The sequence below is a fragment of the Convolutriloba macropyga genome, chromosome 9, assembly GCF_964194025.1.
Source record: "Convolutriloba macropyga chromosome 9, txConMacr16.3, whole genome shotgun sequence".
Lineage (NCBI taxonomy): Eukaryota > Metazoa > Xenacoelomorpha > Acoela > Convolutidae > Convolutriloba > Convolutriloba macropyga.
This window is the reverse complement of record NC_134476.1, coordinates 48,329,524-48,353,785: the sequence shown is the minus strand read 5'-3', so window position 1 is coordinate 48,353,785 and position 24,262 is coordinate 48,329,524. Positions and strand designations below refer to the sequence as shown.

Genomic DNA, 24,262 nt, shown 5'->3' with positions numbered 1-24,262 from the left:
TCGAAAACTACGAACTACGACTGAATAGATATATCGAAAAACAATTAAAAGTATTGCGTAACAAAGTTGAGCAATACCCCCCTATGAGGATCATGCGAAACGAATGCCTATATTGGAAGCTTCTGTGCGTTCCCGCAAACTCTGCTCTCATTTGCTCTAATTGAGGCATCAGTTATGCATTGCGCAGACAATTACCGAGGTTGCATGTCAGCTGAGAGAAAACTGAAAACAGCCGGTAAAGCGACGGAAAACAGCCGCCACTGACGCATATCGGGATTGTAACAGAAAAAGAACAAGAGATAGAAACTGACAGAAACTTTTTCAAAGTGTCAAAGGCGCTTAATTCAGTTTCAGTTTCAGTTAGATTCTAAAAAAGTACGTCACTCAACTTCTAAACTGAACGCTATTAAACTTAATGCCAGCTGGCAATCGCTCTAATGAACTTCGATAACCTAATGCACTATGACTTAATGGGCCAGCTTTATCGGATTATCGCGTTTCTTTTGATTTTTGCTCTTTTGAAACTGACTGTATTGACTACATTACGCAATTCAATGAGTGAAAGAATTAAAAATCCATTCAGTTGAAACAGTGAGTAAGTAAGTCACGAGTCACATTTGAAAATCGTGACTTAAAACGGAAAATCAAAAATTGAAACAAATGAAATACAAACAGCAAGACAAGTCCTGAACAATACCAAGATTTGACTCGACTAATGACTTCACAACTAAAATTTCATCCAAGACAGTCAACAAAGCCCCTGCTGACCCTATATGCGCAAACAAAAAAAGTCCAAAAAATTAGTATACTTTTTTCCAAGATTTGCTGCTCTAAGAATCCCTAAAAATAACATAATCGCTGAAAAAATAGCGTCCTTAGAATGCGTACATAACAACCTAGTGGGAATCAATGCCAAAGCAAAAAAGATGCACAAACAAAAGAAAATTGGCATAAATCCAAATTTGAAAACCAGTGTCACCAAACTAAGATAACCAGAAAACTACCAGCCACAACCTTTACCCACGGCATATCTTAATACTTTGAAACTCATAAAATACTTTTCAGCAGTTCTAATGGCTTGAAAAGGGACAAAAGAATGTTATTTCAGTAAACGAAAACGTTAGTTGAACATTGGAGCTAATAAATTGACTAAAATTACGCCGCACAATAAGGTTAATAAGAATTTGTTGTTTTTGAGACCAAGTGAAAAGACAGCAAAAACACAAGAACAAAAAAAACAACTGTAATTTTTTTCTAAAAGCACATGTCAAAATATTTTAAACCATTGCTGTGATCTCAAGTGACTAATTAGATTAGCAACCGATGAAATCTGCCATTATCACTCATTAGCAACCGATGAATCACTCATTAGCAACCGATGAAGATCGGCCATTAATGAGATTAAGTGATAAAACAGTAATAAGTACAACAAATACTAATAAAACTCAAAAATTCATTAAAATTTTCAAAAACCATAATCGTATAAGCCGATAAAAAGTATCCAAAAAAAGCGACAATTAATTCGATTAATTGAGGCATCCTTGGAAACCGATGAGAATTGTCATTAGGGAGCTCAAAAGATAAGACAACATATTGAGCAATTAAAGCTTCGATACTAAATCTTGAAAAGAATTAAAGTCACAATCACATATTGAGCATAAATAAAACGTCAATAATAAATCTTGAAAAAAATGAAAGTCACAGTCTTAGAAACAGCCGCCCGCTTGACGCACATGAGGATTGAAACAGAAAAAGAAGCAGGTAGCAAATCCCAGAATTTCTAATTTGGAGAACAGTTTAAGTTGGATCCTAAAATTATACTTAATTCAGCTTTTAAACTGAAAGTTTCTGAGCTAAATATTACTGTCAGCTAGCAATGGCTCTGATGAACTTCGACAACCTAATGCACTATGACGTAATGACCGGGCTTTGTTGACTTTGCTGACTATATTGCGTAATTCAATGAGATTCATTTGAAACAGGGAGTGAAGTAAGTAACGAGTCAAACGTGAAAATCGTGACTTAAAACAAAAAACATAATCAAACGTTAGAGCAAAGTTTTTTAAAAAAGGGGTGCCTAAATAATAGCCGTTGAGAGGCTGACGGTGGCCATAAAGGAGTCATTACAATATTTTAAGTAAAAATAGTGTAAAAGTCTTGAAAACCAAGAGCCATAAATTCAAACAATTAATTAGGTTCATTTATACCTCATTAGCCGCCAACGACACGTCAATAATGATAAAAGGTGATAAGACCATAGATATATAGAGGGACAAATCAAAATTTCAATTATATTTTATGACATTAAATAGTGTAAAAAAAGCATTAGCTGACCGTCAATGAGTTCAATAGATTGCAAATAGGCTTTGTTAAAAAACATACATAACAGTTTAAAAGCATTGAAGAGAAAAAAAATCACCAGTCAAACTGCTGCATATGAAAAAAAATCGCTTTCAAAAACATAGAAAATTTGTTCAGATACGAACTTCTCGGTCCAAATTAAAGGCACTTGGGATAAATCACGCTTCAAAAATATTCGCTTGTCAAACCTACTCACTTTACTATTCCAACGTGATTAAATACACTACTGTAATTCGACTTCTCACGAACGTGAAAAAGCTAGCTGAAAAAAAGCGCGAACAGATCTTGAAAAACAGCACACCAAAACAATCCAAACACTTTGGATTGTATAAAGAGAGCGGATAAATAATAGCCGTTGAGCGGCTGACGGCGGCTATTAATAAAAATACCTTGAATAATCAAACTTTTGTGAAAACGAACAACAACTTGAGTGCAATCAGCAAAGCATAAAATGTTGTCGTTCCACAGAATTAAACTATCACAATTTTAAAAAAAAACCTCTGGAAAACTTGGAGCTATTCCTTTGTTTTTTTTCGGGATCACCAAAACTACACGTTTCCATTACATTTTTTTACATTACTTTACAATTCTTGTGCGCGCTCCTTGTTTTACATTCATGCGCTCTCAAAACACAATTACTGACTATTTATTTTTTTCTACAGAAATTACAGAAAATATAATTTTACAACAGAAAATACGAAATTGCATCTATATTGCTTGAGGATATCCGCCTAACAAAAATAAGTTAAAAAACACTTTTGATCTGATGCCGACCATGCTTCGCAAATTTGGTGGATGAATTTTTATGTTTTTGGAAGATTTCGGAAGAACACTTTGCCAGAAAATGCACTGCCTTGCAAGATAACCATTCGATTTGTACAGTGGCAGTAAAAAAAACAGAGTTCAATCTTCTGAAAGGTCGAGAATCTCAAAACCAACAATCAGGGGGCAGGGCTATTTTTCTCAATAAGATAGCAAACATACTTTTTGAGTATTAGTGAAAAAACGGAGTCTCCAAACTTTTTAGGAATTAAACGCGAATTCTTCCAATTTATCTCTTCAATATTTAGAAATTTTAGCTTTTAGCAGTTCCCTGCCACCTATTTAGCAGCACTGATTAAAAATGTGAATCAGATAACAATTTAGATCACGCAAAATTCAAAGTCAAGAACATGAAAAACACTTAAAAAAGCAACAAAACAAACAATTGCTTAAAATTGGGGGGGGGGGGCAGGGGATTCGAGCGCGCTGGGGTACGAGTGGAACAATGTGCAGGGGTGGGTGCGTAGATTTTTACGAACTTCTATCTGAACAGTTTCGGTGAATTGCATACTTAGAGTAGTAAGGCCTTAAGAGAGCTGCTCAGCCACTTCATGCCCTCCGGGAGTAATCTGTTTATCCCGTTTCTGAGTACAAAAAGTCAAACGGGTCAGATGAAAAACGCTCAAGCGAAAATAAGCGCATAAAAAACGACATGACTAATATAAATGCTACGAACTTCGTTTGAGAGCAATTGATAAACATAGCTGTAACGCTAATCATGATCTGTGTGAAAGAAGTGAAAAAAGGAGTCAAATAGCTACATTCCAACAAAAAACTCAGTCGAATACCAAAAACTTGCTTAGGTCATTTTCTCTACTTGAAATTTATTGTGGAAAAAATTCGCATAGCAAAACCATTCGATTTTTTCTACATTCGGTTCTGGCGTGCCACTCAAAAACAACTCCCAAAAAGAGTACGAACCGCAACAAAGTCATTAAACTAGAAAAAAGTCGACTTTCTTATAACCTGAGACCAAATGAAAACAATAATCTATTAAAATCCCTCAAAAAAATGTCCTTAAAAACTGAAGAGCTCATTTAATTAGGAACCCATGCTATCGTCAAATAATTTATGTCAACAGATTTTTGGAAGATCGCTAACGCATTCTAATTGGCCCTCTTTTTGCTGCCATCAACTGATTTGACCAAACGAGAATGGCGAAAGTTCGATGAACTTTCGCCATCCAATACAGTTGAAACGAAGATAACGACACACAGCATGTTTTGTCTGTGCTATTCTAATAAAAAGAGAAGAGAACTCACGCAGAAGTAGCATCTTTGTGCTCCTTGGTGGGCGACTGACTCATGACATGAGACAACATTGGTTTCCCAATCTGGGCATCCAAGTGGTACAGAATCACTCCCAATGCCTTGCACACCTGTCCATAGTAGGAACCCAGACCACAGTTCATGGCTGCTATGTCCGTCAAATTATGGGTCAGAAAAGTTCGCTTCGCCTTCTGCGTACTACCTAAAAATTAATGACAGCATTGATTGAGGCAGCAAAAATGATTTGAAGTTTGAGTGCTCGGGTCCTTTCTCAAATCATGGAATTGGAAAAATTCGGTCCATTAAAAGACCCCCTTATCAATAGAATCTAACCATTTAACTGAGGTTCGTTTCAGTCATCTTAATTCCAATTAAAACTTAAATTAATTTCAGCTGTGAACACAAGTCAATTTGAGCACATCTGATTTCCTTTCTAAAATAAATCACACCTAGTTGGCAACTTCATCTTTACCTGAAGGCAAACTGCCACTGTTGGTAGGCATAGGCGGTGACTTCTCAACAGGTTGTTGCTGAAGCTGATCCGCGATCACCAAAAATGCTCTGATTCCCACAATCATCCGTTCGGGAAATATCGTAACTTTGGGCAACTTTGAAACCTGCAGCAACTCAAACACAATCTCTCGCATTGCCAAATCCAGTTTTTCTTGCGCAATGAAATGAATAATTTTCACGTAAATCATTAAAGGCATATCTCGCGGAATCAAGTTGCGCGAATTTTTAGGGAAAAGGGCGTTTATTATAGGTTGTAACTTCTGGCTTGAATTGACATTGTCCTCTTTAATTCTGACCATGTAAACCCAGAGAAGTCTGTAAAGCGATTCCAGTGCAGCTCGGGTAATTTTGGGATCTCGGGTTCTCAAACTTGCAATACATTCGCTTACAAAACTGGTCCACTGTTGAGTGAAAAAGTTGGTGTGACTAATAGCCAGTAAACATGTAACTAATGGGAACATTGCTACTGCATGTTTCTTTTTATCAGCAGCTTGACGCGTGCTATCGAAGTAGGTTTTGACTAAGTTTTTGACGGCTGGGATGTTGACTTCATTCTTCACAACAGCTGCTACAGGAAGCAGGATTTCAGCGAGAAGTCCAGCAAAAGCATGTCTGATTTCTTTCTCTTTGCACAGCACTGGGTCTTGGAAGTATCGTGCAAGCTCCTAAACGTATTACAATTCCGTTCAACATAAACAGAAGCAGAATATTAGATGAACGACAGCAAAATGTGACTGTAGATAGCTACCGACAGCAGGCAACAACCTTTATAAATATTGACACAATTCTGAGACAATAAATTTTGATTACGCTACCAACAAAAAATGATTCAGCAACAAAAATGTAGAAAAAAAGTACAGCAATTAGTTGTCAACCGCTCATGAATGTCTTCGATCAGTTTCACTAACATTACTTTCCAACACCTCTTCTATAAGATTTTCTGCGAAAGCAGAGGTTTAAAATTCAGCAGAGGTTGAAGAACAAATTTTCTTTCCTTTGTTGCTGGGTCATCTTTTCGTTGGAAGAGTAATCACAATGCATGTAATCATCACTGTTGTATTAAATTGGACAAAATATCTCAGAATTGTAAATCTGAGCCTTTTAAATTATGAGATTCAATCCGCGTACTTTAAGACCATGGCAAGACATTGATAACCGATTCTAACAAGGAGGCTCCGTAATGTGTGTTTCAACATAATGCTCCAACCCAGATCATCCACATTCGACCTAATTGGCTGCCAAATGAGAAAGAGGTAGAAAAGTTTCAAAAACATCCATATCGTTCAAAAAACCTTTGATGAAACAAAATAATGTCAATATAGAAGGCCCATGAAACTTGCTGTTAATAGGACTATTAGAAACGACCATTATAAAAATCAGATAACAAACTTTAATTACGACCAAAATTCGATGTCTATTTTAAAAAATAACAAATCAAACTCGCGTTAGATCAAACCTAAAAAAACAAATCATCCTACACTTAATTAAAATAGATATTGGACCTCTCCTCAATGCGACTGGGTAACAGTCCGACAAAAAACGGCAAAAGGGGGCGAACTTCAACAATATGTTTCTATTTTTAAAACAATGAATTTCAAAGTGATTTAAATCATTACATATTAACTGAAATCACTAAAATGTTTATTTATATCTTCATAGGAAGCAATTGAGAACGGTCATTATACAGTTTACGTCATAAGACTACAAAAAGGACAAATACCGACAAAATTAAAAGTTTGAAACCTTGCGCAGAAATGGCAGTGAAATTTCATCATAATTTCATTTAAAATGTTCAATCGGGCAATTTTTCAAAGCAATGGGACTACCATTAATGTTAAAAATTAAAAAGAAAACAACAATCCTATAAATGTAAATATGTAAAAAGTACACGCATTTTATAAAGTATCGCAGTAGCAAAATCAAAAAACATATGGTTGGGAATAAAACCGTTTTAAGATTAAATTATAGCTCACAAGAAAACGAGTTGTGACTTGTCTTTACAGAGACTAAGCTACAAATAGACCCAAAAATGATATAATGGCGAGGCTCAAAAATGCAAATACATGTTATGGAAAATGAACATTTTCAAAAAACATAACAGACACAATATTTAACTAATGGATGATTAACTTGGAACACCACACGAAGCCAATTTCGCCTGTTGTTAATCAGACTAAGTCACAAGACAATAAAATAACAACAAAAACAGGCAGAAGCAAAATCCTCAAACAATATTACGCCATCACAGAGTTGAAGGCATAACTATAATTATAAGATGTTATCTGCAAGAACTGTAAACAATCATTTGCTTCTCATCTGAACATCAACGGATCATCGTTATAAAACGGCAACAAAAAGTAACTCATAAATTGAACATTATCGATGACTTGAAAAATTAGTAAATAAATGGTCGAAGCCATCTTCAATTATACGTCCTGGGAAAGCTATTTAGACCTATTAGTATCAAGTATATGTCAGTATGGGTATCAGGTACAGCATCAAATAGCGACAAAGAAGCAAAATAGAAAAAAAACACTAGAATTTGCGAGAGAACTGTCGCAGCCAATAAAAGCATAAATTATTCAACAAAATTAATTAACATTTTCAGTTGGTCCTTCTTGCAACGAAGTGCCTTCTTTCAACACTGCATTCCTTCAATTCGATCATTTAATAATGAGATGATTCGAAAAGGCAACAAAATGAACATATAAAATACGCAATTATAATCAAAAATAAAAAAAATTATTGTTTGAAAACTACTAGCATCAAAATCAAGAAACCATTAGTTAAATGCAAAAACATTAAAGACATTAATTTGGAACTCTAAAGAAATGGGTTTTGGCAAGTATTTACTGAGACGACGCCAGAATTTGAAAGAAATAATATAAAATAGTGACAAAGTTCAAAAATTCACTGACATTTTCTTAAAACAAATAGATTCGAAACCAAAAGAGACATTAATTAACAGCTGAAGGCGTAGTCTACGTCCTCTTATAGCTCTTAACAAGCCAATTGAATCTCCGATTGGGGAGACTAAGTCATTGGACTACCAAAAGTATAATAGATAAAAGCAAAACATAAAAAGTCCATACAATTTGTCGAGAACATTTACTCGAAGCCATAAAAGCCATGAGCTTGACTCTATAACCACAATATATGTTAAATGGGCATTATTTTTTGTGTATATTATCAAGCAATAATTAAGCCCTGATCGGAAAACCTTGCCAGAACGTAAAACTATAAATGTGAAAAGTTTTTGGGGCCCCAATAAAATCTAATTTTTTTGATATTGCTGAGCTGCCAGAAAAACAAAAACTGATCAAATGCTGGCAAAATCGATCAATTTTTTAAAAAAAATTTTCAGCATATCAAAAACAAAACATGCATTCTGTCGAGCAAATGCAAGTGTCGAGCGAAAAACTGGCAAAACTATAATTCCAGAAGACTTTTAAAGCCAGCGGGAGTACAACAAGCTCTCTTTTTGAGCATACAAAGAATATTTCCCGCAGTTTTGCGATGTCAACTTTCAGCAAATTTAAAGAAAGCGGGCTAAAAAAAGCATAATTGGTCTCATTTTTGACAAAAAAGTTTTGAATTTTGAAATCAGCAGAAATTCAAGCCATAAAAAAAACTCGGATCGAACAATTCAGCAACCCTCCTCTATCTTTCAAGATGAGACCAGCAACACTACAGCTAAGACTTTAAACATATTTCAGCGAAATTGACAAAATTGGGGCGAAAATTACGGGAAATTTGAACGAAAGCATCGTAATTCGGCCGGATGTTCTCAAAAATTAAAATCTCGTTAACTCTCTGTAAAAAACGAAATTCAAAAAAAAAATCTTTTTAATTCCAAATCTCACACTGGACGGGCTTTCTAAAGATACTCCTCCCAAATCTCTACGATGATTTTATAGGTCGGCAAAATTGACTGAACAGAAAAACCCATTTGAGTATATTTCCTCCCTCACTAAAGTGGCTCGGAACAAATATCTTTATTGCAAAAAGGGAGAATTAGATATAACTGACGTGTATGAACTGGAAGCACATATCGAACTCCTGAATGGGGAACATCTTCACTCTGAAGAACCTCAGTCCCATAACCAGGTACACGAAACACTGTGTCCTCTCAGTGGAGGCCTCGCTCTTCTTCAAAGCACGGAACTCTGTCTTGAACCACGAAGTTATATGCACGAATCTGAAACACAACCGGCTGTCTTCACCAATTTTTTAAAATTAAAATCAGATCATACTTCAATGCTTACCATCAACGAACTACTAATCATCCCTTTTGAAAGGACCTAACGAAGCCATATGATAATTAGTCAACGTATGTCAGTCATACGTTGACTAATTCTCTCTCCATAGTAGTCTGCACCAAATATAAAGCCAAAATAAACGACAAGAAACAATCATAGACCAAAAGACGTTATTTAGTAAAGCCAGTGAAGCCTTTAATAGCTGATCTCACATAAAACGTGTTATCATTTAGCAGCTCAAAACTTCCTTAAATAGACGCCAAGATTTTTTAAATCAAACAGGTTACTGCAGACCGCTACATTCAGTCTCAAACTATAATAATTGCCCTCACCTGGTTTTAAGAAGTTCGCCAACCAACTGCGCATACAAATCAGCCACCAGATTGACCAGTCCAAACAAGACGGGCTTGGAGACAGCATTGCGTCTCTTCTGAGAGGGTTTAAAGTAGTGCTTAAATGGGATATCTTCAATTCTCCGAAGCAGTTCTTCTTCCACAGGGTGCTTTTCTAATTGCTTGCATGCTTGCAGTAGCCCCATTCCCAGAGCGAAGTCAAGGTACAGCTAAACACACTGAAAAGATTAGTGATGAAAAAGTGAGGATAGTACCTAAAACTTTGGTTGATTATCAACCATGGAGGTAGATGTCTAGAAATTTGAATACTTCAATTGAATACAAAATTGGATATTTTAGCTCAAAATTTGCTGTTTAAAAATTGATATTTTTTTCTGTGCAATGCAATTTTAACAAGCAAACCGCTTTAAGTGCTCACTTTTCTTTTCACCAAAATGTTAAAACAATTGATCTAAAGGAGAGAGTTCGCCTGAAGCTCTGCTTAGCTCAGAAAGTTCTAACGTTCTCAAAGCATACAAGGGAAAACACTAGCACCGAAAGCGAGATAGAATTTGATCTTTAAGATAACGATTCAGTATGCCCTCAGAGTTAAGATAAAAATCCTAAAACTAAAAAAATGACAGGTGGCGCATTAAGTATAGGGCAGCAAAGATCCCTTGATTTTTTTACATAGAAAAAGATAATAAGTAGTTCTAGTAACTGCGAATTCACTATCTGAGAATCTTACACCTCTTTGCAAATACATTTAAATTTCTCTGCAAAAAAACTGGAAGAGGACAAGATCACATCTGATAACAGCTGTGAATCTGGGAACCAGTACTTGAACTCACGTCTCTCTTGTCCAAAATCAATTGCTGTTTGTCGGGTGCGAGTGAGCTGAGTGGAGTGGAATTGGCCATCCAATAAAGTGTCTGGTGTCTGGCGACAGATGAGCTGAGACTGTCGTACCAGTGGAACAGTCCTCTTAGAATAGAGGGCAAAGAGTGTTCTGACACCTCGTACAAGGACTCCAATAGCTGATCCCAGATTGGGTCTTCTCCAAATTGGAGAGGTTTGCACGAGTTGAACTAAAGCAGCCAATATAGAAAAGTAATTAGGAAAACTTCTACCAGATATGCGATGCAACATAATTTGAAACGTAAATGATAAAGGTCTGTCTTGACTAATTACTAAATTTCGTTTCCAAGTATACAACTTAGTTCGTTTCATAATGCAAAATTTAGTTTCCCTGAAAAAAGCTAAATTTTTCTATCTCGAAAGCGAGTTGAACGACCAATTAGACGCTTTGAGCCCATGTCACAAGTTGCAACTCCAAAACAAGTATCATCAAGTTGCCCAGGAGTAACTTTTATCTTCACTGGCTTACAAAGTGATGGACAACATAAAATGAGTACCACATATCGAGGAACACAGATAAATAAACGAAGAACAAAAAAGTTCAAAAACTGCTTAAAATTTTCTCAAATAATAGATTTAGTTCTTTGTCAGTTTTTTGTTTTTTATAATCATTCAGTGACTATTCTTATGACACACTAAACTACATTGACGACCACACAAAACAAACAATTATTCACAAAAGCAAACAATTATTCTTAAAAAACGAAGTATTTTTTATTTAGTAGAAACATATTCAAAACACATTGAATAGTCAAAATAATTATGTTCACTGAAAAACCAATTCTGAAATTTGCAAAAAAACCAGCGAAAGGCAGAAAACCTCCGAAAATCAAATTGAAAAAAAAACTATTCGTAATTGATACCACAAATTGAAAACTCAATAAAAGCCACGAAAAACAAATCTCAACCAGAAAACTTCAAGTACAGTGCACAAACTGTGAAAAGCTTCAAACTCCAAAAGTCTAAACCAGAAAAATGGCCAAAAATGATTTGAAGGTGCAGCAAAAGCTAGTAGACAAAACTAACGTCGCAAAGAACAAACAATTACTTGTAAAGCAACAAAATTTTTTTAAAACGCTTTGCAATATTGGATGTGAACAAAGAACTCCAATTGCTCAGAAAGGATGTTTTAATACCTGATTTTTCTCTTATTCAATCTCTCCGAACCAATACCCTTTCTCAATGCTTTGCGGGTTCCTCGATTGGAGTGACCGAAAAACCTGGTTTTTCCAGCAGTCCTGACATTCTGTTTCGCTGACACTTTCCCGCCGAATAAAAACAGCCGCAAACTGCTAAATTGGCCTCAAGTAAAACCGAATATATACAACAACTATTAAAACTACTTTTCATCAGATACTTAGACAATAAAAACAGTAAAGGAACCACATTCTGATAAAGAGTCTCAGAAAACAAACCAACTAACGGAAAAAAAACAGGAAGAAAAATCAAATTACGAAATCTGACATTTTTACGATAGCTGGCAGATTGTCAGAAAACAACCAGAATAGATCTTGGTAGAAGCTAGTAAAAGAAAACGAACGACAGAAATTTCTCTTTTCATTAATAGCTGAGATGATGTTATAATTTGATTAAGAATCTGTTTACTTATTACTGCTGGAACTTATTACTGCTTCTATCAGCTGCTCTCAAAGAACCTTCAATTAGAGTACCAGACACTCATTTGTCTTAACTCTTAATTAAAGTCAGGAAAATTCAACATCAAAGCGAGGAAATCATTCTTGAGAGAGGTAAGTCGGGTACGCAATTGAGTTGAAATTGCATGAACCTGCCCGACGTTGGGATTGAAACAAGAAAAAAATGTTCTAAATAAGGCCTCTGGACTGTAAGCGTAAAACTAGAACCAATTGATGTTAACCCTAAGGAATTTCGCATTTTTTAAAGCAGTAAATGTACTGAACGAATTCTGAATTCCATTCAGTTGAAACGGAGCATCAGATGTGTCAGAAATCAAATGTTAAAGTGCTGAATTATGCCAAACGAAAAAAGAGTTTTCGAATTACAAAACGCGAATAACATAAAAAGGAGAAAAATCTCTCTACGAGTTGTGACCTCACAAATTCTTTGTTCACAAAACCTTGCGATGCAGTTTTGCTCAGGCTCAGTACTTTACTAACATTACGACAGACAACACAATTATGAACAAAATATGCCAGTAAAAAATGCCCATAAAATATGCCAGTAAATCTCCAAAACAAGCAATCCAAAAGTCTCAAAAATATGTTCTGAAAAATACAATAAAATGAATTATATATAAAACTTCCCGTGGATTCTATAAACTAGAAGACAAGAAAAACCAACGGAAAGCGTCTAAAATGTTAAAATAAGAAAAAGATAAACATTTTTCAAATCTAATAAAAGTTTAAAATGGTACAATTGCTCTCAGATGCACAATCACTATTTTGCATGCGTGAGGAAAAACCCCTTCAGTGTAGTCCCACGAGGACAAAAAGACCTTTTCGCTAAGCGAACTATTTATTACACTTACTTTTCTCGCTCTCTCAAAATGATATATGTACAAAAACCACTCTTTTTCTGCTTTTGACGTTTGTTCAGCAGATTGACCTAACTAAGAACTTGTTTGCACGAACAGTATTGACTTTTACATAAATTTGCACTTACACTCGGCCAATGGATAAAACCAAAGCTCATCATAACTCCTCTTTGGAATGTAAAAATCTGTAGAAAGCCAATACTCCTCTGAGTCGCAAAAGGCACACATGACAACACACAATATGACTTTTTATATAAGCATTCCCATCAATTAATTGTTAAGAAGCCTATCGGACATACCTGTGGATCTTTGAGCAACAACTCCTCAATTTTGAGATTGGTGACAGACATGAACTGGGCCAGGATCATTTTGAGAACATACTGGGCAGGTTCAGAGTCCACTTCGTTACTCAGTGCAAGACACACTGTGTCACTGGTCGTAGAGCTAGATAGCAGTTCCAGGTTTCCAGAGAAGGACGCAAGAGAAGACGCGATACTCGCTCCAGATCTGAAAGAAGGTGTTTAAAATAAGGCCTTTAAATATTCTCAACGTGATCTTCTTATCAACTTTGGCTTGTGAATAGATACAAACTTGTAAATGAAATTTTAGCGCGCACTGTCACGCCTTCCATTCATGAAGCACAATTTAGCATAAATCACTTCATTCTGATTTGAAAATAAGTCTGTTCAGATAAGTTGATAGAATCTAACGATAGAAAGTAAAAGTGCTGCATGTTCGGGACGTCATAGCCAAAACCAACCGACATTCAACCGTTCCCTACACATAGCATTTTCGAGTTTAACTTATGTTTGAACTTTGATCCTTCGTACTTCACAAATCTCATTCTTTCAAACCTATTGTTTCTACATAAGCAGTGAAACTTGGTCCAAAAGCCTACCTTGACAAAGAGCTACTCTCGGCTGCCTGGTAATTCTGTCCACTTATCATTGTAGGGTGGGCGACAGTAGAAGAGGTCGGGCCAAAATTCACAGGGAACACGGAGTCTGTCTCTGTCAAAGTGATGTGGTACTTCATTCGATGAGTACCTGAAAAGCCATTTCTACATTCAAACCCATGTGTTGCAAATGTGCGGCAGATTAAACTAAATAACTAATTAAAAGATCAGATCTTATCCGTCTGTGCCCCCCCCCCCAGTACGATATGCACTGTCAGCTAAAAATCACGTGCAATTACATAGTAAATCATTATGTAAGAATATGGCACGTGCGCTTGGGGGTGCGTATGATATGCACCCACTAAGCAGGGGGGGGGGGGCACACAAACGGAAAAGATCCAAAATAACATGTCCTACAATGGGCTAAGATCCCATGTAAAACATTTTCTGCCAACTTTAGATGTGCCAAAACATCTAATCTGCATTTGACTGCTTTTTGAATCTGAACTCCCGCTATTTGATAAAAAAATTATCTACACATTAGCATTGTGGTATTTTGTTAAAATTGCTCAATTCATTGCTCAATAACAGCAATGATAAATATTCTCTTTAGTGTTCATTAAAACCTGGCCAAAAATTTACTTATTTTTCTCTTAACACTTTTGGATAAGAAATTCCATTTTCAGAAAAAGCCTTTGAGACAATAAGAATGCAGTTTTGCAGGCTAAATTGAATATGACGATAAAAAACATTAACCAAATGCTGAGCTATCAAAAGCACAGTTACTCATCAACCACTGAAATTAGTGGTTCCTTTCATCAGCTACTCTGATCTGGACCCAATTCCCACCTCGGTTGCAAAACAAACTTTTCATCTCTGGTCCAATCATTTTAAAACCTTGCCAACAGCAGCTTCGAACAAGGCGTTTACCCTGATGTTTTCACAGCAGCAATCATGAAAACCAAAGTTTAAAGTTTCGCTTGACTCAGAGGCAGCCAAAAACTATCGACCTCTTGCAAACACTATACTTTCCTCGAAACTGCGAAAAACGACTAGCCACCGATCAACTCAAACGACATCTTGAAGACAATAAACATGATGTCGAACAGTCTGCTTACAGAACTGATCACTCTACTGAAACTTGTTTACTCAAAACCGTTAATGATGTTTTAACAGATCTTAATATAGACAAGACAGTTCTTATTCTTGGCCTAGACCTTTCAGCACCTTTCGACACAATTGACTTGAATATTTTTGCTGACATATTAGAAAAACGCTTTAGAATCACAGGGAAGTGCAAAAACTGGATAATGTACTTGTACAACAAAGCAGAAAGTACAAATTGGCGACAAGTTTTCTTTGATTCTGGTGTTAATTACGGAGTTCCCATGGGCTCAATCCTGGGACCTCTATTGTTAACCATGTAAAAAACCCCAATTAGCGACTTCATGCAACAAAAAGAGCTGAATTATCAGAAATACGCTGACGACACGCTAATTTTATCTAGTTTAAGCCAGAGTGACATAAGTTCACAAATCAACAACATAACTACTAAATTGTATAATCTTTTTCAGGTGTTCAACAAGATGCTTTAAGTCAATGCCGAGAAAACAGAAATAATGCTAATTCTGTCAAGAAAACAAAAACTCCAAATCAATTAGATTCAACTAGCGGGCGAACTGTTAACCATGAAACCGAAAGTAGTCTCCTTCGGGGTAATTCTCGATCAGCACCTAAGCATGTCGGACCATGTCAATGCAGTGACTCGTTCCTGTTATAAGGAACTTCGTAAACTCTACAAAATAAAACACTGCCTCACTTTCGAAACCAAAAAATTTGCTGCACAGAACCTTATTATTTCACGTCTTGATTATTCCCATTCTCTTTTGTCAGGTATCAGTAAAATGGACACTATGAAGCTGCAAAGAGTGAAAAATACTGCCTGTCGGTACATTCTTATTTCTTCCTGGTATGAATACGAGTCGTGTAAAGATAACATGTCTAATCTGCACTGTCGGCCCGTTGAAAATCGCATTGATTTTAAAACTTTGAATTTTGTTCACAAAATAATACATAACTGTCCTGCTCCAGAGGACATTCGAAGTCTTATTACACTGCAGCCTAAACATGATTCTAAACGCTCAGTTAATTTGTGGAAAGCTCTTGCAGTCAGGTCTAAAAACTCAGAGGGTGATAGAGCATTTAGTAATCGCGGTCCCAAATTAAGGTACAACTTATCAATTAATTTGAGATAAAATAGCAATCAGTACATATTCAGGAGAGAATTGAAGTTTCCTTTTCACAAGGTATTATCAACCTGCTTTCAGATGATAATATAGATACCACCAATTTTCGAAAATCTCATCAATACTATCAAGAGAAACCTCAGTCTCAGAGGTTGCGCTCTAACAGAATTTCAAAATCCGTTCCGAAGAATTGTAGTCGATAACAACGCATGGTTTGAAAACACTTCTTGCACACTCTGTTCTTCTTTAGTCTTTAGTGTCTTTGTACAAAACTGCGTTACCATTTCTTGTCCAGGTGTAAGTATCTCGACTATGTGCTGTGATAGTATTTCTTAGGAGCTCTTAGACAGGAAAGTACGGAAAGTCGTAATCTTGGCCCGTACTAATAACCTGTATGATAAAAACAACAAACGGTTAATGGGTCCAGTAGAAACATCGGATGAAATGTATTTGGTACAAAAATTGAAGTTTCATTCTATTAAAGTGGCAATTATGGAGCTAATTGATCAAAAAGGCAAAACAGAAACGGTCAGGAGGCTGACCAATTGTTATAGAGATGTTGCGTGAGAGTTGAATATTCCTTTTGTCAATTTGAAGAATTTCAAATCCGACAAGCATACATGTAGTGATGGACTTCATCCAAATCAGAGCGATATCAGAGAACTCGCCTCTGCCTCTGACTTTCGACGCGCGATCACACATGCAGAACTTTTTTATTCAAAGAGACGTTAATGTGCACGGTAAGTGCTAAAGCTATTTTAATTCCAATATTTTTCATCTGAATGAATTAATGGATTTGCAGCAAAGTACTCGGTTAGAGTTGAAGATCGACGAATCAAGAGCGTGTTCTGGACGTTATCGTTTGAAAAAATGCCCGGTTAGGGCTGAAGATATTCTACAGATGATATGTGCCACCTGCTTTTTGTGTAAAGAAAGGGTGGATAAAGAAAGACTGGACTAGCGATATACTCGCCGTGGTAAATTCTTCCATTGGAGCTCAATAACTACCCATACTGTGAAAAAAGTTAAATGGAAAAATGAAACATTTTGGCATCTAATTTGAACTTCCAACAGCTGCTTAAACTGCTGCTGAACCAGAGTCGTTTATATCACACAAAAATCAATAAGTCAAGCGTGACAAAGTAACTCCTCGAGATGTCAAACAGGTCAGACGAAAAACGATCGCAGCTTACTGGGCATATAAATTTTTCGCCCAAACGGCTCAATTTGCTATTTCATACATAGTAGCGTGCTATAAAAAAACACACAATTGACATAAATGGGGACATAAAAACACTGGGAAGGGCGAAACAGAATAGATCCCAAAAATTAAAGCACCCTTATTTATGCTACACGACTTTGAGTTTAATTTTTAAAAAAAAAACAAAAACTAAATCAGTATTAGTGTCATTATTTAGATTTGTCTATTCTGTTTCCAGCTGAAAAATGCTCTATGAGACGGCAAACAGTTTGCTTGATTCGACCCAGTTCGATAAGGGGGCAAGAGGCAATACCCACAAAGATAACTAACTACCGCCAAGCAAACTGCTCTCAAAGGACCGGCTACGGGATGACTTTGGTACTAACTAGCGTAGGCTTGGGGAGGACAGCTTAAGTTTGTGTGTGTGTGTGAGAGAGAGAGAGAGAGAGAGCGAAAGGAAACGGAGAAGAGAAAGGGGTTTGCATTTGATTGTAGGACGAGGTAGCGGAGAAAGGCAAAAAATGCATTAAAAAGATCAACTGAGCGCATTTAAACAAACCCATTAAACCGACCGGAAAAATTGCTCTCGAATGACAGGCGGGGCAATTTAATTCTGGGGTTGACGCCTATATAAATTTTTTCTTTCTGGGTGCAAAAACATCAGACTGAGGTCGAAAGATTTTGTTTTTAGCTCCAACGGTTTGTTACGTCGTTAAATGGAATGTGTCAATTTAATAACGTGTCACTAATAAAATCAACTAAGTCACAGTTATCACTAACGAGTAATTAATAATGTGCAACTAGCTACCATAGGTACTTAATAGCTTTGCTCAATTAATAATAGCGAAATATTTAGCCGTCTCTTTGAGCTCAGCAAGCTAACGCTTGACATACACTTAGTTATAGATATTAGTTATAGTGAATTATCAGGTAGCTGATATATCTCGACTTAGGCTGGAATTGACATTCGTACTAATAATGCTTCATTTTTTGAACAAATAACCCTGGAAATCGATTGAAAGTTTTTCCAATTCTCAAAGCTTTATCTTTGCTTTTTTTCTCAAAGAAGTTTTGCTTTCGTCCAGGAAAAATTTTTCTTTTACGACATTGTTTTTAGTTGCATTCAAATAGAGTTTTCCGTCACACAGAGCTGAAAAACATTACTACTAAATTACGATAAGCTCATTTGAGTTTTTAGAAGCTCCACAGTTAGTACATTTAATTGCTGAGAAAGATCCCGTTATCTATCCAATTTTACCCATGAAGCAAACAATTATTCCTCAGTTTATTTGTCGGATCAACCGTAGCGTCGTAAAAGATATTCTGAAAGAAAAACTATATAAAAGTAAATGAGACAAAAATCGTTGACTTAAACACCATCAACCTAGCCTTGAGCGGTACCTGATGTTACATGAATTAAGTTGACCTGGTCTCGCAACAACTTAAGCAAGAACTTTAACTACAGTTGAGTGTGGAAGTTCAAATTGAAATCGATTCATTCATAAATATGTGCGATGTTTTTTTGTATTGTTTCTCGCCAATATAATTAAAATTCCAATTTCTGTGATCACGTGAAATTGACTAATTAGAAACCATAATCCACCTAATGAGATATCATATTAGAAAACATAATCCACCTAATGTCGGAAGAATTGCTCTCGAACGGCAGGCGGATGGAAAAACATTTGACCACTGCGGGATTTGAACTATTGACCTCCCGATCCCTAACCAGCAGCACTGCCCACTTGGCTAACAGGTCCTTATTGTTGCTATGCTGTAACGGAAATTATATTAGCAACAAGCTTTAATTCGGAGTGAGAGCAATACATATCCCTCAAAAATGAAGAACGAAAGTGTGAAAGAGTCACTTAAGTCAAAGAAGATTCAGGCAGAAAAGTTCAAAAACAGTCTAGTAAAAATTTGCGTAAAAAACGAACAACAAGATTACGATAAGTGTTATGGATTTCGTTCAACAGCAATCAAACAGCAGGACAAGTCCTGAAACAATTCGAAGAAGTTTTATTGACAAAACAAAAAACTACACAAAGAAGGACTATGAAGGGATTGGAAAAACAATTTAGAAAAAATCTGATGATCAAAATGAAAAAAAAAACAGTAAAAATCAACAGTTAAATTGCCGCATGTGAACAAAAAACCACAAGCGAGAAAGCGAATTTTTGTTCAAACGTCGTTAGGGTGAAGCAATTTCACACCGCAAAACCACTCGCTTTTTCGCTCCACTTTCTTTTTCGGCGTGACCAAAATCACTACTCCAATTTGACTTCAAAAATCATGAAAATGTGTGAACAGATCTTAAGGAAAAGACAGCGCCCCAATACAATTCAAATTTTTTGAATTGCAAGAAACCAAGAGAAGACCATTAACAGCCTCAGCTATCGCTCTCGGCTATTAATTAACATTTCTTTTAAAATTACTTTACCTGCTTCAGGTTCATTTCAACAGTTTTTTGTTCAGATCCAATCAAATAAACGTGTTGTTTATCCCCAATATAATTTAAATTCCAATTGCTGTGATCCCGTGAAAATTGATCAGTTTTTCCTATTTATCGGTTTTATTTTGCTTTAAATAACGACCTCTTTTTCTGATTCTTCTAGTACTACTTCGTCCAACTGATCAGATAGTTATTTGTAAAGTGAGAACTTGCATCATCAGAAATATGTGTGAAAATTTCCTACCACTTTTTGTTTGCAGTCATTGATACTGAATAATGGCGTCCTAACCCCTTTTTAGATGGGAGGCATACTTTTAATAAGGAGGAAGGACTGTTGTGAGAAAATCTCAAATCTACCTTGAACATCTCCATCTTGAGCAATACCAGCACTTCCTAATTACTAGACATACTAAGCTACTAAGCACAACAAAATATTAGAAAACAGAGGTCAACGTTCTCAAACGAAATGTCAAAGTTCAAGCCATGAACAAACTTGCTTCCGCTGAAAAAAAACATACCGGAAACGACTCGAATCGTCGTGCAAAATAATTTCTACCCTAACTTGGACAAAATCAGAATACCGGAAACGACTCGAATCGTCGTGCAAAATAATCTCTACCCTAACTTGGACAAAATAAGAATATCGAAAAAAACACTAGAAATAACGAAAATAGTAGACCAATATAACATAAAAAGCGTTTAAATTTTTTTCCGTTCAGGGGTGTGGGTACATGCTGGTGGGAGGGGGGGGGGGGTTAGTAGCTGAGGGCAGGTAGGTGGTGGTGGGGGTTTAGGTAGGTGGGGTGGGGGTAGGTACGTTGCAGGGGGGGGGTAGGTATGTGGGAGGGGGGGGGGTAGGTAGGTAGGTACGAGGGGGGGGGGGGTAGGTAGGTAGGTACGAGGGGGGGGGGGTAGGTAGGTAGGTACGAGGGAGGGGGGAGGTAGGTACGAGGGAGGGGGGGCGGGGGGGGGTAGGTACATAGCGGTAGAGGGGGGGGGGGGTAGGTACGTAGGCGGGGGGGGGGTAGTTTCAAAGTTTCTTAAATTGACCTCTTCACCTTGAATTACAGACTGTTAACAATTGCTATACATTAAAAACTAAGCTATTGTTAAAATCCAATGTTTGAAAACAGAAGTAAACAATCAAAAACGGAGGTAAAAGCTCTAATAGAAAGAAGTCAAAACTCAAGTCATGAACAAACCTGCTTTCTGCTAAAAAAAACATAGCCGGTAGAATACCGGAAACGACTCGAATCGTCGTGCAAAATAATCTCTACCCTAAATTGGACAAGGTCGGAGTATCGAAAAAAACACTAGAAATAACAAAAATAGGAGACCGATATAACATAGAAAGCGTTAAAATTTTTTCAGTTCAGGGGTGTGGGTAGGTGCTTGTGGGGGGGGGGGGTTGGTAGGCGGGTGCAGGTACGTGGGTGGGGTGGTGTAAGTAGGTGGGGTGTGGGGTAGGTAGGTACGTGGGGGGTAGGTAGGTACCAGGGGGGTAGGTACGTTGGGGGGAGGGAGATAGGTACGAGGGGGGAGGGTGGTTTGTACGTTGGGGGTATAGGTACGTTGGGGTTGGGGGGTAGGTACGTTGTGGGGGGGGGGGGTAGGTACGTGGGCGGGGGGGTAGTTTTTTGGGGGGCGGGGTAGGTAGTTAAATGGGATCAAATTTTCTCAAATTGACCTCTTCACCTTGAATTACAGACTGTTACCAATTGCTATGCATTACAAACTCAAACTAAGCTATTGTTAAAGTCTAATGTTCGAAAACAGAAGTCAACAATCAAAAACGGAGGTTAAATCTCGAACAGAAAGAAGTCAAAATTCAAGTCATGAACAAACTTGCTTTCTGCTAAAAAAACATAGCCAGTAGAATACCGGAAACGACTCGAATCGTCGTAAAAAACAATCTCTACCCTAACTTGGACAAACTCAGAATATCGAAAAAAACACAAAAAATAGTAGACGAAATTAACATAAAAAGCGATAAAATTTTTTCATTTCAGGGGTGTGGGTAGGTGCTGGTGAGGTGCGGGGGGGGGGGTTTAGGTGACAACAGGTAGGTGGCGGTGGGGGTGTAGGTAAGTGCGGTGGGGGTAGGTACGTTGCGGGGGGGGGGGGTTGGTAGGTGGGGAAAGGTAGTAGGTGGTTGTGGGGGCAGGTAGGTGGGGGGGGGGGGGGTAGGTACGTTGGGGGGGGGGGAGGGAGGTAGGTACGAGGGGGGGGGTACGTTGGGGGTATAGGTACGTTGAGGTTGGGGGGGGGGGTAGGTACGTTGCGGGGGTGTACGTGGGGGTGGAGGTAGTTTTTTTTGGGGGGTAGGTTAAATGGGATCAAATTTTCTCAAATTGACCTCTTCACCTTGAATTACAGACTGTTACCAATTGCTATACATTACAAACTAAGCTATTGTTAAAGTCCAATGTTCGAAAACAGAAGTCAAGAATCAAAAACAGAGTTAAAAGCTCGAATAGAAAGAAGTCAAAATTCAAGTCATGAACAAACTTGCTTTCTGCTAAAAAAAACCTGTAGAATTTCAATACTCCTCTTCGAGTCGTAAAAACCTGTAGAATCTCAATACTCCTATTCGAGTCGTAAAAACCTGTAGAATATCAATACTCCTCTTCGAGTCGTTAAAACTATAGAATACCAACACAACTCTTCGAGTCGTAAAAAGTCACCATTACAATAATTGCTTCAAATTTCTTTCGAGAGCCATTAAACATCTGAACCAGCTCTTCATCTTGTCGACAGATCGCATTTATCATACAGTTCTTCGATATTCTAGATTCAAAGAGTGGTACGGTAGGCATTTATAGCTGCATCATAACATTTAATGTAGTGAAAAATGAAGGTTACCAAATAAAGGAAATCAAATTTCCCAAAAGTGCGAATAATAAATCGAATTCTCAAAAAAAGACGTGACAATATTTAAAGACCAGAACCTGTGACGTCATCAGCGTTCTCATCCTCATCGTCTTCGTCATCAATCAACTCATCCCTGTCTCTGTCTCGGTGATCATTGAATGCGTCGTTGTCTTCTGAAGAGACGGGATTCTCATCAAAGGCGTTGTCGTTGTCCTATTCAACAAAATATTCACAAAGAGCTTCTTAAAATTATACGCTCTGAAGGCTAGGTGATCAATTTTGTTACAAACCATGCAGTTTCTAAAGTAGCAAATTAATTTTGGTGACACCTTGGGGAAAATGCGGACAGATACAAAGTGGACTTAAAAGTGTTTGAAAAGGGATCAAAGATATACCTCAGATGGATATCCGTCGTCACCTCCAACCACAAATCTCTGTTTCCCAGGGGGAGAAAGTCCAAACAGCTCCTGTCTCGTCAACGAATTGGTGCCGTGGCTTCCAATCCGACCCTAAACATGCAGATTTCCTTTAATGTCTCAAGTGTAAATATTGCATAAACATCTTAATTCGGAGTGAGAGCAATACATATCCCTCAAAAATGAAGAACGAAAGTGTGAAAGAGTCACTTAAGTCAAAGAAGATTCAGGCAGAAAAGTTCAAAAACAGTCTAGTAAAAATTTGCGTAAAAAACGAACAACAAGATTACGATAAGTGTTATGGATTTCGTTCAACAGCAATCAAACAGCAGGACAAGTCCTGAAACAATTCGAAGAAGTTTTATTGACAAAACAAAAAACTACACAAAGAAGGACTATGAAGGGATTGGAAAAACAATTTAGAAAAAATCTGATGATCAAAATGAAAAAAAAACAGTAAAAATCAACAGTTAAATTGCCGCATGTGAACAAAAAACCACAAGCGAGAAAGCGAATTTTTGTTCAAACGTCGTTAGGGTGAAGAAATTTCACACCGCAAAACCACTCGCTTTTTCGCTCCACTTTCTTTTTCGGCGTGACCAAAATCACTACTCCAATTTGACTTCAAAAATCATGAAAATGTGTGAACAATCTTAAGAAAAAGACAGCGCCCCAATACAATTCAAATTTTTTGAATTGCAAAAAACCAAGAGAAGACCATTAACAGCCTCAGCTATCGCTCTCGGCTATTAATTAACATTTCTTTTAAAATTACTTTACCTGATTCAGGTTCATTTCAACAGTTTTTTGTTCAGATCCAATCAAATAAACGTGTTGTTTATCCCCAATATAATTTAAATTCCAATTGCTGTGATCCCGTGAAAATTGATCAGTTTTTCCTATTTATCGGTTTTTATTTTGCTTTAAATAACGACCTCTTTTTCTGATTCTTCTAGTACTACTTCGTCCAACTGATCAGATAGTTATTTGTAAAGTGAGAACTTGCATCATCAGAAATGTGTGAAAATTTCCTACCACTTTTTGTTTGCAGTCATTGATACTGAATAATGGCGTCCTAACCCCTTTTTAGATGGGAGGCATACTTTTAATAAGGAGGAAGGGACTGTTGTGAGAAAACCTCAAATCTACCTTGAACATCTCCATCTTGAGCAATACCAGCACTTCCTAATTACTAG

At 37.1% G+C, this 24,262-nt stretch overlaps 1 protein-coding gene across 1 annotated transcript in view; it reads right to left on the bottom strand.

The window, feature by feature from the left end:
* The window catches only part of LOC142346249 (protein furry homolog-like), a 144,509-nt gene extending 120,648 nt beyond the window's left edge, over positions 1 to 23,861 (bottom strand). Inside the window, exons 1-10 of the mRNA XM_075398764.1 lie at positions 23,847 to 23,861; positions 23,046 to 23,159; positions 22,728 to 22,863; positions 13,884 to 14,031; positions 13,285 to 13,492; positions 10,407 to 10,643; positions 9,556 to 9,785; positions 8,994 to 9,162; positions 4,924 to 5,629; positions 4,446 to 4,653 (exon numbers count right to left, since the gene is read on the bottom strand). Of these exons, the coding sequence (XP_075254879.1) occupies positions 4,446 to 4,653; positions 4,924 to 5,629; positions 8,994 to 9,162; positions 9,556 to 9,785; positions 10,407 to 10,643; positions 13,285 to 13,492; positions 13,884 to 14,031; positions 22,728 to 22,863; positions 23,046 to 23,159; positions 23,847 to 23,861 (2,171 nt within the window). The remainder of the gene's footprint in view (positions 1 to 4,445; positions 4,654 to 4,923; positions 5,630 to 8,993; positions 9,163 to 9,555; positions 9,786 to 10,406; positions 10,644 to 13,284; positions 13,493 to 13,883; positions 14,032 to 22,727; positions 22,864 to 23,045; positions 23,160 to 23,846) is intronic.
* Positions 23,862 to 24,262: the final 401 nt, after the last annotated feature.